The following is a 13,726-nucleotide window of genomic DNA, read 5'->3' on the forward strand; positions in this document are numbered from 1 at the left end:
ACACCCTTCACTCTATTGTACTTTTTTCCACACTACATTGCACCATTCCACTGTACTATACTCCACTGTACAAGACTATCTCAGTCTACGTTATTATACAACAATCCACTGTATGCAGGTTCACCGTTTCAAATATACTGTACTCTATGCAACTACACTCAAGACTATCACTGTACACCAACCTCTAACACTTTACTCCTGTCTAAACCCCTTTGCTCCACTGTACAACACTGTACTATACCATATGCCACAGTACAACACTCTACTGTACAATACTCTAGTCCACAAAGCTCTTTGTATACCTCTGCACCCCACTTTACTCTGACACAGTATTCTACTATACACCACTCAAAGCTATTGTGCTATATAACACCGAATGCCATTTCACTGTACCACATTGTACAACACTGTACTGTACACCACCCCACAAAAATCCATTAGACCGTAAGCCGCTCAACATCACTTTCCAATGCTGTACGGCACCCCACTACACTCTACAGTACAACACAGTACTCCAATTTATGCACTTTACTTGACTTTATGCCACTCCACACCCCTATAATCTACGATATGCCACTCCACTCTGACACTTTACTCCACACTACCCCACTCCTGTGTACTCCACTATACTTTACCCCACTCTGCCACTGTACTAAACACTGCTCCACTGTATGCAACTCCAATCTATGCCACTGTACTACACTCTATGCCACTCTACATCCATCCACTTTACACCACTGTACTACACTTGACAACACACCACTCAATTTCTCTTTACAGTACACCATTCCACTATTTGACGCAGTGCTCCACTCTACAATACTCTCCTCCATTGCAATCTACAACACTCCACTTGACAATACTCCACTCTGAGGCTCTACCTCACCCTACTCCACACTATGGCAGTCTACAACGCCCTACTCATGTTCAAAACACCATGCCACTGTGCAACTCACCGCTCCAGTCTACAATACCTGACTATACTACAGAAGACACCATGCCACTACAGAATATAATGCTTTACTACACTGTATGATATGCTACTACACTCTACTGGATTCCAATCTACAATAACCCAGTCAATGACAATAGACTTTAGAACACTCTCCTCCACTGTAGTGTATGACATTCCACATAACTCTTCACTTACGACACTGGATTCTAGGATTTGAAACATTTTTTTTTTTTAAAAAGCATTGAAATTCACTGAAAAAAAAACCAAAGGTTGAAGTTATAGATAGGAAAATGTATTTTCCCTATACAAACCAAGTTTAACCTACACAAACTTTAGGATTTTTCGAAGTTATAGTTATAACTCATTCACAATTTATCCACCACCTTCAAATTATTATAAGTAGTGGACCTCATTGCACATGGTTTTCAACTTGCTAACGAGACAGCGCTTATTCTACCATGTAATGTGTTCTCACAAATAATGCTACTTCACTGTACAACACTACACTGTACGAGACTCTCTGCCACTCTACTGCGTGACACTACAAAACACTACTCCACTGCATGCCACTACACTCTGCTACACTATAAGCCACTCTACTCCACCATACTTCATTTCATGACACTCCAGTGAACAACACTCCACTGTACAACACTAAGCTCTACTGTTCGACACGCCACTACACTATTGGACACGCCACTGCACTGTACAATACACCGCTCCACTCTACAATACTACACTCCATTATGCAACAATTATGTCTCGCCACTGCATAACACTTTACTCCACTGTACTCTGTCATTCCACTCTACAATATTCCACTCTACTACACTCTCCTTCACTGTACTACACTCCACTTTATAACACTCTAATCAATGACCCTCCACACTGCAATCTGAAGCACATCTATATTAAAAAATGAAAAACATCTATATACAGTAAAAAAAAAAAAAAAAAAACAAAGGTTAAGGATAATTCAGTTATAAATACCTTATTTATGCTTTCTATACACACCCAACTTAAAATACACAAACGCTAAAAATTGTAAACGGATAATTATAACTACAATTTGTAATTTATGCACCACCTTCAAATTACTGCAAGTCGCACACCTCTGAAAACTGCCTTGTCAAATCACTTGCCACACTACATTAATTATAACTCATGCCTTTTCCATGCACTGTTTATGCCCTTGCATACTACATCACTTATAAGTGTTATGAATGATATAACTTCACATGCTATAACTTTTCAGACAACATTATTTGTCACAACACAGTGCATGGTAGAGTGGTGAGTTATAGTTAGTACAGTCTGGTTAGCAAGCTGAGAAGTGTGTAACGAAGACTGCTGCTTAATGCTGCTTATAATAGATTGAAGATGGTGGATACATTGTAAATGAAAGTTATAACTATAACTTTTGCATTTTTAAGGTTTGGGTAGTTTAAACAAGGCTTGTATAGGGAAAATAAAATGTTACTTACCAAATAGACAACTGTGCGTGGCATGTAGTGCTGTAGATTCACATGCTCTGCATACTTACGCCATCTAGTGTTGTGTTCGGAGTGCTACAAGTTGTTTTTCTTCAAGAAGTATTTTCAAATCACAGGAACGAGTGGCTCCTCCTTCTCGGCGATACTGTGCATTGAGTCCTTTGCTAGATTGTTTCCCACAGGCAGGTGAGCGACAGTATAGGAGAAGTATAGAGAAAGAGATGTCCATGCAATAGTATGTACATATGTACAAATATATATACAATTATAAGGTAACTGAAGTAGCCAAAGGATGCAGAGAGGAGGGAGGGCACATGTGAATCTACAGCACTACATGCCACAAACAGATGTCTACTGGGTAAGTAACATCTTCCATTTGATGGCATGTGTGGCTGTAGATACACATGCTCTGCATAGACTGTAAAGCATCCCGCTCCATAAAAGCGGTGGCTAGCCTGTGGGAGTTGCAGTTGTCTGGAAAAGTGTTCTTAGGACAGCCTGTCCTACATTGGCTTGCTGATGTGCTAGTACATCTACACAGTAATGCTTTGTGAAAGTATCCGGTGTAGACCAAGTAACTGCTTAACAAATGTCAGCTAAAGGAATGTTTCCCAAGAACGCCACAATGGCACCCTTCTTTTTAGTGGAATGTGCTCTAGGAGAGAGTGGCAGCTGTATTTTTGCATTAGCATTACATGTTTGTATGTACCTAGCGATTCACTATGCCATTTTTTTTTCCAATTGTATTTCCCCTATGCAGTAATGAAAAGGCTACAAAAAGTGGTTATGTTTTCCTAATTTTTTTAGTCCTAGCAATGGAATACATGAGTGCCTTTTTGACATCTTAAGTGTGCTCTTTCTGCCACAGTCAGGTTGCGGAAAGAAAACTGGTAGCTCAATGGTTTGACTGATGTGGAATCGAGAAACTACTTTTGGCAGGAACCTTGGATTTGTACTGAGGACCACCTTGTCTTTGTGTCTTTGAAAGAATGGTTCTTCTAAAGTTAATGCTTGGAGCTCACTTATACGTGTGAGTGATTTAAGAGTGACAAAAAAAAAAAAAAACACTTTCCAAGAGAGGAATTGAATAGGACATGAATGACGTGGCTAAAAAGGTGGGCCCCTGAGCCTAGTGAGTACTAGATTAAGATTTTAGGATTGTACTGGGGGTAGTCTAGGTGGAATTACTCTTAAGTCCTTCAATAAAGGCATTGATAACTAGGATTCTGAACAGAGAAGTATGTTGTATGTTTTGTAAATAAGCAGCTAAGGCTGCAAGATGTACTTCGGATTGAAGTGTAAGCCAAGTTTGCGTTTTGCAAGTGAAGCAAATAGCAAACAATATCTTGGACAGATGCTTTAATGAGGTCAGTGTTTTTGGATGAGCACTAAAATACAAAATGTTTCCATTTCGCTGCATAACATTCTCTAGTTGTTGGCCTATGAGCTTTCTTAAGAATCTCCAAACACTAAGAAGGTAACTGGAGATAACCAAACTATGACTTCAGGAGCCATATCGCAAGGTTGAGTGACTTGGGAGTCTCGGTGTCTGATTTGTCCTTGGTCCTGTCTGAGGAAGTCCAGCCTGTTGAGGAGCTTCTCGTGGGAAACCTGCAAGAGGGCCAGGAGTGTTGTGAACCATGGCTGATGTGCCCAAAAGGAAGCTACCATGATCATGCTGAGAGATGTCTGTGTGAGTTTCCAATCCACAAATGGAATGAGAGGAAGAGGAGTAAAAGTGTAGGTAAATATCCCTGATAAGTTCATCCTTAGATCATTGGCCTTGGAAAGAGGCTGAGGGAACCAAGATGCGAAGCTTGGGCAATTTGCGTTTTCTACTGTGGCGAAAAGGTCTATTTGAGGAGTTCCCCACTTTTGGGAGTATTTTGTAGGACTTAGGAGTGGAGTTCCCATTTGTGGCCTTGTTGATACATCCTGCTGAGCAGGTCTGCAAACTTGTTGTCTGTTCCAGAGAGATACTCTGCAGGTGGGTAGATGTGATGAACCCACTTCCATATTGTTTGTGCAAGTTGTGATAACTGGAATGACCGTGTCTCTCATCCTCCCCCCTCCCCCGCGTTTTTGTCAATACATTGCTGTCATGTTGTCCATGCAGACTAAGACAACTTTGTGTGACAGGTGAGGAAGGAAAGCTCTCAGGGCTAGAAATACTGTTTCAAATTCCAGATAGTTGGTGTGCATGGATTGTTGATTGAGATCCCAGGTGCCTTGGACTGTGAAGTTCTGAAAACGTGTGCCCCCAAACCGTCAGGGATGCATGCATGGTCAGAATGACCTGAAGCACAGGGTCCCGAAAAGGCCACCCTTTTAATAGGTTGGTAGAGTTCCACCTTTACAGAGAAATATATACGTTTAGCAGTCTAACAACACTGGATCCTGAAGGTGACCCTGTGACTGAGACCACTGACGAGACAGACATTGCTGTAGTGGATGCATGTGGAGTATAACATAAGGGACGATGGCAATACAGGATGCCATCATCCCTAAGAGGCGCATGACAGTCCTGACTATGTAAGTGTGATTCTCCTGAAATTAAGGAAGATGCTGGAAATTGTGAATACGTTCTGGATTGGAATATACTAACCCCAGCGCCACACTGAGAAGGGCTCCTAGATATGGCTGAATTTGAAGAGGTTGTAGGTCGCCTTTGAGAAAATTGATTGTGAACCCTAATTGGTGACGAAGGTTTACTGTTGTTTGAGTGTGTGATTGACACTGTTGTAGTGTACTTGCTTTGATGAGCCAGTCATCTTGGTAAGGCAACACATGTCCTGCCCTAGCAATGACCTGTTGTTAGCTAGTAGTATCCTCTGGAGGAGAGGGCCATGCAGGATATAAGTCTGGATCTGTGTTAACAATAGGATCTGGATCATAAGAGTCCCAAGGGTTTGTGTCTCGATGTGTGTCCTGTAAGTATTTCCCTACAAATAAAGGTGAACCCTGAGAGGTGAGGTCTCTTGCAGTGGGAAAGGCAGGAAAATAAGGAGGAGAAAGAGGTAGAAGGGAAGTAAGAAGCTGGGGTGGAGAATGTGGATCATCAGGAGGAGCAGGAAGTAAAGGCTTGGTTGCAGAGGCTTTGTCCTTTAAGGTCTTTTTCGGAGGCGGTGAGGTGTCCAAGGCCTCCTGGAAAGTTAGCTTCCTGTTAAAAGTAACAGAGGGGCAGCCAAAATACATCCTATCCCTTCTTGAATATATATTCGGTGCTGTTTAGCGTCCATAGTCTCCTGTATCGGCTCAATAGGAGGCGGTGTAGTGGTGGATTGACTAGAATCGAACTGCTCCAAAAGGGCAGTGTCTTGAGTTTTTGGCACCAATGATTTCGGAGGGTAGACCTTTTTCGCTGCTGAAACGGTTTCTGCTAGGAGCTGAAACACTTGATGCTGAAAGTTTGGTGCTTATCATTCGGACTGAAATGGAAGAGGCTCATACCGAAGATGCAGCAGTAGCCTTCAATCTCTTCAGTACCAAGCTGACGGGCCGGGCAGCCGGAATGTCCTTCCGAGACTGACCATGGCCTGGTGACAGTGGTGGTCCGGTGTCTTCAGTCAGGGCTTAACTATGAGTCATAGTTGGGGCAGGAGGGGCTGCAGCACCCACTCGCTGCACCGGTGGTACCTCAGTGGCTTCCCATGTCAGACCGAATGTCAGAGTCCACATCTTGAATGGAGACAGCCTCCTCCTACTCAGGCTCCTTCTGTGCGTATTCCTCCCTGAAGATGTTCAGAGTGTCCTCTGGAGATTTATGCACCATCTCCAATCTGTGTGCTCTTCAGTCCCAAAGGCTCCTCTTCGATCTGAACGACTGACGTGTCACTAGTAGTCTCTTGGTGATCCTGTGAGAGGCACAAGTTTCACATCTAGTGATGGTGGGCGTGGGGGAACTTGGAGTGGCACTGAGGACAGAAACGAGACGGTGTCTGTTTCATCAGTCCAGAATTTTCTTCAGTGCTGGGTGGAGGTAGGCCAGAGGCCCGCCGCAAAGGTGCACAGTCGGTACTGGCCCGACGAACTGAAAACTTTGAACGCAAGATGGAAAACATGCTTGAAATAACAATACCGTTGAATAAAAGATAGACAGATAGAAAGTCTCGGATAGGAGCAAATCGAAGACAGAGCAAAGAATACATGTCCCAACCCAAAGGCAGAGACTAAACAATCTAAAAAGGACTCGAAGCCCATGCGCAGTATCATCAAGAAGGAGGAGGCACTCCATCCTGTGAATCAAATATGTTCTCGAAGAAAAACAACTTGTAGCACTCCGAACCCAACACTAGATGGCAGAAGTATGCAGAGCATGTCTATCTACAGCCACACATGCCAACGAACAATGTTTTTCAACTATAACTAACCTTTAAACTTTGTTTTTTTAATAAATAAAAATACTAATGAATAACTCCAGATTTACGTTTTTGAAACTCAAGGTCTCTGAAGAAATGTGTCTTGTAACATGAGGCAACCACTGCATGCCACACATTCCACTTCCCTTTGATGTTGAACAAAGTTTTTAACAACCACTGGAAAAGTAGATTTGCCAGGATATTTAGTCAGAAAACATATGCTGCTATTTTAATCAAGCAAATATTTTTTTCCATATTTTCATACCAGAGGTGACTGAAAGAAAAATGTTATACAGACATAAGATGGTATATTGTGATTTACAACTTAAGCACACATTTGATTGAGTATACAAAATAAATATTTTAAAGCGTGGCATTTCCTGGATTCATTCATGAATGCTGGTGTGTGTTAAGATTGGAGAAGGGCATCAAGTGTTCTGAAATGAGGCAATTACTTTTCAAATTTTTAGGAAATCAGAGACTTATGTGCTTACTATTCCTTACCTATTATCTTTCCCTGGGTACATCTGAGTGTACTCAACTCTGTACTTTTTGGCAAAAAGCATGAAGGCATTCATTGGTCTTTTACACTTGATGGGAGAAGTGGCACTTGCAGCAGTTGTTGTTCCTGAGTTGTTGCCTTTTGCAGCTTTGCTACACAAATAACTGTAAGAAAGTTGTGGACTGGCAGACATGAAGTCTTGACTATATTCTGATCTCTCAGAGTCTGGGCTGTTAGATCCTCCACCAGATACAGATGCGCGGCGTTGGCGTGCCATACTGCTTAGCACATAAACCGCAGATGAATCCATCGGCGTAAAATCATAGCTAAAACAACAAAACATACCTTTAAGAGGTTTGTGATACTCTTAGTGCTTGTTCATTTATCCACAACAACTAGACAGAATTGCCTGTATACCAAAAGCAAGACAGAACATTTTTCAAGTTTTCAAAACGTTTTCTAAGTTTTAAAAGATTTCTAATAACCTCATGGACATCAAACACATCATGTTTGCAAATATTCCAGACCAGTAGCAGTTGCTCTGAGTAGTATTCCAACCCATCATTTTTCACCCCGTGCCACTAGACATCCCTCTGCTCCTGTGACTTGCTCATACCAGCTTACCCCTCTTTGTCCCACATAAGTCATGTTTTTGTTGAGGCAGAGCAAGAGCATAGCTCATGGGGAGGTAAGATCGTGGGGTTTTGTGAAGGAGGGAGAGGAAGAATTTATAGCTTAAGTGCAAGAAACATGACATTTACTTACACCACACTACCTGCAGTGTGTAGAATGTGAATGTCACATCCTCATACTATAGCTACGGAACCCCTCAGGTGGGGCGCCACTCCATCCCAGCATTGGGCAATAACTGTCATTGCGCACCCACTCATGTTATGGTATTTGTATAGTGCGTAACTTACCCAGGAGAGTATTCTGATGTTCAAGCAGAAGCTTTAACAGGGTAGGTGCTAATTCAATGGCCAGGTCTACAGTTGCTTGCGGAATTCAAGAACTGAGGAGGCAGCTCTTATGTGCAGTGCCAGGTTGTACCAGGCTTTAGGAGTGAGGTATGAGAAGGCACGACCACCAGATATGGTTGTGCATGGGCAAGCGGAGGTCCATGCAAGTAGAAGAATGACTGAGCGGAGTTGTCTGGTAGGTTTGTGGAAGCTTATGCGGTTAAGGTATGTAGGGACAATGTTGTGTAAGGTGTTTTATGTGTGTGTGAGATGTTCAAAGACTACTAGTTTGTGGATTGGGAGCCAGTGAAGCTCTTAGAGGTGTGGGGTGGGAGGGTAAGGGTAATCCTGGAAGCTCAGACCATAAAACAAGGCCCAAAACGTCTCTCTGCCCCATAGAATTGGGTCAGAAATCACACTAGATACCAGTGGCCATGTTACCGAACGTTCGTTGGGGGCTCCTGGAGCCCCACGGCCATTTTCATATTACAGAAGAGGTCACAGATTGTTGCACAGCCCCTTCTACAAAAATTATTAACAGGGATGCACATCTTGCACCTGCACAATTATGAGGAACTGTTCTCTCACTTGAATGGAAAATTGTTCATTGGCGGAGTCAGTGATCCTCTTGGGAAGGAGGCATAGGGCGTCCCGAGAACCCCAGTCCTCCTATTAAAGTGACACCAGTCCAATACAAGTGAAAAGCAGAGCAGCAGTTTCAATTCACAGCCCTGTGTTTTACAAGTGTGCTCTAATCAGCAAAGGTGCAAACCGTCAAAGCTGTTGCCGGTGCCACAGAAGATAACTTTTTTGAATAGAATCTGGTATCTGGCGTGAAATGGAGTCTAGAAAAAAAAAAAAAAAGAAGAATGGGGTGGGGGGCTGGACTAGTGTCATATCAGGTCACACTTCTACCCGTGGAGCCCAAAAAGTCTTTTTGACCCCCTCCCCACTACACCCAGGGGCACAGGCAGGGGACAAATTCCCTCCCCCCCATTTAATTCCTCTCTGGAGTAAACAAAAGACTATCTGGTGTCCAAGGCAGACACCCCACACATTCCAGTTTTTGGACTCCAATCTCTGGTGTGTAGGAGACTTTCTTTCCCTCTAATTTTCACCCTAAGACTGCAAAAGAACTGCATGTTGCCTAGGGGTAGGGACGGCTGTCCAGTACTAAAATGGACAATTCCCATACCCCATTTCTATTCCTCACTTTTTTCCCTGCTGGCCTGTTGGGTGTTCTGATCCCCAACCCTAGTATTGTGGGCTTTGTGAACCCCCTCACTACTACCCTCAAGATCTGTAAGTGTGAGAAAAGGAATGTGGTTGGGTGCTTCATCACCTTGCCACTGGACTCCTTGGGTTCTAGACCATAGGGGAAAGCAGAATGAGGACGGGAAGGGGGGGGGGAGTAGGGTACTAACCCTATATGTCAAATCTAATCCCTAAGAAATCCCTATGTACTCCTAGTTGTCACGGGTAACGGCTGCAGTACCCAGGAAACCCCAAAAATACAGGCATTTCGGAAACTCAGGCATGGCTTGCATTGAGACCAGCACAGTTTCCTACCAAGAATGCCCTGCAATCACCCCAAAAATACCCAAATTGCTCTCTCTTTCCACAGCTGATAGCTGCAGCATTTCAGTTGGGTGGGGGGGCGGTTCGGGTGTGTGTGTGTGTGTGTGTGTGTGTGTGTGTGTGTGTGCGTGTCGGGGTAGGTTGTGTGGGGGGGAGGGGTATGAAGGGGGTGTGCAGGGAGAGGTGTTTGTGGGGGGCTTGGGGGGGAGAAGTGTGGTGGGGAGGAGTATGTGAGGTTTGAGGGAAGGAGTGTGTAGGAAAGGGTGTGGCGAGGGGTTTGTGAGGAGGGGGTGAGTGGGTGTGTGTATGCATATGTGGTGGAGGGGGTGTGAATGGAGGGGGTATGTGGAGATGTGGGTTTGTGCGGGGGAAGGGTGCGTGCGGGGTAGGGGTGTGTGTGTGTGAGGAGGTATGTATATCTGGGGAGGTGTGTGTGATGGAAGGTGTTGAGTGCAGGTGTGTGTGTGGGGGGTTCTGAGTAGGGGTGTGTGGGGAGGTGTGGGGAGGTGTGTGTGTGGGGAGGTGTGTGTGTGGGGAGGTGTGGGGGTGTGGTGTGTGGGGAGGTGTGTGTGGGGAGGTGTGTGTGGGGAGGAGTGTGTGGGGAGGAGTGTGTGGGGAGGAGTGTGTGGGGAGGAGTGTGTGGGGGGAGGGGTGGTGTGTGTGCGCGGAGGGCAGGGGTGTGTGTGCGCGGAGGGCAGGGGTGTGTGTGCGCGGAGGGCAGGGGTGTGTGTGCGCGGAGGGCAGGGGTGTGTGTGCGCAGAGGGCAGGGGTGTGTGTGCGCAGAGGGCAGGGGTGTGTGTGCGCAGAGGGCAGGGGTGTGTGTGCGCAGAGGGCAGGGGTGTGTGTGCGCAGAGGGCAGGGGTGTGTGTGGGGAGGGCAGGGGTGTGTGGGGGGAGGGCAGGGGTGTGTGGGGGGAGGGCAGGGGTGTGTGGGGGGAGGGCAGGGGTGTGTGGGGGGGAGGGCAGGGGTGTGTGGGGGGGAGGGCAGGGGTGTGTGTGGGGGGGAGGGCAGGGGTGTGTGTGTGGGGAGAGGGCAGGGGTGTGTGTGGGGGGAGGGCAGGGGTGTGTGTGTGGGGGGAGGGCAGGGGTGTGTGTGTGGGGGGAGGGCAGGGGTGTGTGTGTGGGGGGAGGGCAGGGGTGTGTGTGTGGGGGGAGGGCAGGGGTGTGTGTGTGGGGGGAGGGCAGGGGTGTGTGTGTGTGGGGGGAGGGCAGGGGTGTGTGTGTGTGGGGGGAGGGCAGGGGTGTGTGTGTGGGGGGAGGGCAGGGGTGTGTGTGTGGGGGAGGGCAGGCGTGTGTGTGTGTGGGGGAGGGCAGGCGTGTGTGTGGGGGAGGGCAGGGGTGGGTGTGTGGGGGAGGGCAGGGGTGGGTGTGTGGGGGAGGGCAGGGGTGGGTGTGTGGGGGAGGGCAGGGGTGGGTGTGTGGGGGAGGGCAGGGGTGGGTGTGTGGGGGAGGGCAGGGGTGGGTGTGTGTGGGGAGGGCAGGGGTGGGTGTGTGGAGAGGGCAGGGGTGGGTGTGTGGAGAGGGCAGGGGTGGGTGTGTGTGGGGAGGGCAGGGGTGTGTGTGTGTGGGGAGGGCAGGGCTGTGTGTGTGTGTGTGGGGAGGGCAGGGCTGTGTGTGTGTGAGGGGGAGGATGTGTGTGTGAGGGGGAGGATGTGTGTGTGAGGGGGAGGATGTGTGTGTGAGTGTGAGGGGGAGGATGTGTGGATGTATGTGAGTGTGTGTGCGAGTGTGTGAGTGTGTGGGTGTGTGTAGTTGTGGGTGTGTGTAGTTGTGGGTGTGTGTAGTTGTGGGTGTGTGTAGTTGTGGGTGTGTGTAGTTGTGGGTGTGTGTTTTTAATCAACTTCTTATTAACAGACCAAAACTGGAACCATGTAAAAACTACATTTAATTTGCATGGTCAAGGGCCCAGAATTAATAAGGATTTGGGTCATGATTATGTCAAGTTTTAGACCCAGCCCGACAAAATCTATTTGGGTACTGACTAAGCCATGCAAAGCCTGATTTGCGTGGCTTTGTAACCCCCCCAAAAAGTGAGGCAAAATGCTTTACATTACTTTGCATCAGGTAGGTGTTGCATGGGTGGAGCATGCACATTCTCATTAATCCACCCGTGTTTTTGTGGAACAACCCCATTTTCTAACGACTAGGTACACATGGGTTTGCACCAAAATGGTGTGCCTACCTAAAGCTGGCGTAACTAGGAGAAATGTATGTATTTCTCCCTATGCTTCCACTTTGCATGTGTACTGCATTCTGAATATATGGAAAGAGGAATAAGCCTCAAAGGATAGTTCGGTTGCAGGAAAAAAAAAGTTACTTACCGGTACACTGTGGTTGATATCTTTTATAGATTCACATGCTTCCCCGTCGAGGAAGGAAAAATTTCAGGTCTAGAAAAACAGCCTGAAGTTCCAGGTAGTTGTGATGTGTAGGGACTAGTGTTTGGCATCCTAGAGACCCTGTGCCATCAAGTCTTGGAGGTAAGCACAACAATCCGTCTGTGATCAATGTGATGTGAGGCACAAGGTCTAAAGAAGGCCACTGTTTATAAGGTTGGTGATGTTCCACCGTTGCAGAGAACTGTGAGTTTGAATGTCTAACAACACTGGATTTTCCAGATGACCCTGTGACTGAGACCATTGGAGAGACAGACACTGATGTAGGGGACGCCTGTGTATTCTGGCATGGGGAACTATGGCGATGTAAGAAGCCATCCTCCCCAACAGATGCATAATCGTCCGTATTGTGTAGGACTGGTTTTCCTGAAAGTGAGATAGAAGTGTCTGAAAACTCTGGATGCGAGCAGTATTGGGGTACGCTAGTCCTAACTCAGTGTTAAAAATTGCCCCAGGTAAGTTTGAACTTGTAGTGGCTGGAGATGGGATTTGGGAATACTGAGAGTGAATCCCAGTTTCTGAAGGAGATCCACTTTCATCTGAGTGTGTTGTTGACACTCCTGCAGTGCACTGGCTTTGATGAGCCAGTCGTCCAGGTAAGTATACACATGGACATTCTGTCTTCACAGGTGTAGTGTGACTACTGCTAAACATTATGAGAGCACCCTGGGAGCTGTAGTGACTCCAAAGGGAAGGAATTTGAAGTGATAATGTTTGCCTGCAATGACAAATCTTAAGTACTTTCGGTGTGCAGGGTGAAATGGTATGTGAAAGTAGGCGTCCTTTAGATCTAGAGCTGTCAAAGTTGCCTTGCTGGAATTACATCCTGAAGAGTGACCAAGTGAAAGTGTTCCGAGAGGATTTTTTTGTTTAGACAACGAAGGTCCAATATTGGTCTGGGGGACGTGTCCTTTTGGGGAATCAGGAAATATAGGGGGTATACTCCAGAGCCCTGATGTTCTGGGGTAATGGGCTCTATGGCCCCTTGAGAAGAAGGGCTTGGAAATCTTGTTTGAGAAGGGTTAAATGTTTCTGTGATAGCCTGTGAGTTTGAGGGGGGAATATTGGGAGGCGTGGTAATGAGCTCCAGACAAAATCCATTTTAGATAATGCTATGGGCCCACTGGTTTATGGTGATGGTGTCCCAAGTGGTGTGGAAAAGTTGGGAGTCTTTCCCCAACAGGTACTAGATGATCGGGGGGAAGGTGTAGGTAGTCAGTGCTTGCAGGGGAGGAGGATCTGCATGTGGCAGTGCTTTTCCCTTATTAATGGACCCTCTGTAGGAGCCTCTGTAGAAGCCCCTAGTATAAGAAGGCTTAGGATGTCTGGAGTGTGATGTGGAAGCTTCTGTTGTGGAGGATTTGTATGTCCCCCTGTACCCATGACAACGAAAGGAGCCCCTCTGTGTGCTAGTTTGGAGGGCCCCCATGGCGTTGATGGTGTAGGTGTCCTTTAGTTTTTCTGGACTGGTATTCACCTGTGGCCC

The 13,726-nt window shown here is 46.5% G+C and overlaps 1 protein-coding gene across 2 annotated transcripts in view; it reads right to left on the reverse strand.

Annotated features, from left to right (window-relative positions):
• HBP1 (HMG-box transcription factor 1) overlaps positions 1–13,726 on the reverse strand; it is a 329,971-nt gene that overhangs the window by 96,207 nt on the left and 220,038 nt on the right. For both annotated transcript variants that reach the window (XM_069229842.1, XM_069229841.1), the window contains one exon: positions 7,311–7,634. In XM_069229842.1, the coding sequence (XP_069085943.1) occupies positions 7,311–7,634 (324 nt within the window). The remainder of the gene's footprint in view (positions 1–7,310; positions 7,635–13,726) is intronic.

The sequence above is a fragment of the Pleurodeles waltl genome, chromosome 4_1, assembly GCF_031143425.1.
Source record: "Pleurodeles waltl isolate 20211129_DDA chromosome 4_1, aPleWal1.hap1.20221129, whole genome shotgun sequence".
Lineage (NCBI taxonomy): Eukaryota > Metazoa > Chordata > Amphibia > Caudata > Salamandridae > Pleurodeles > Pleurodeles waltl.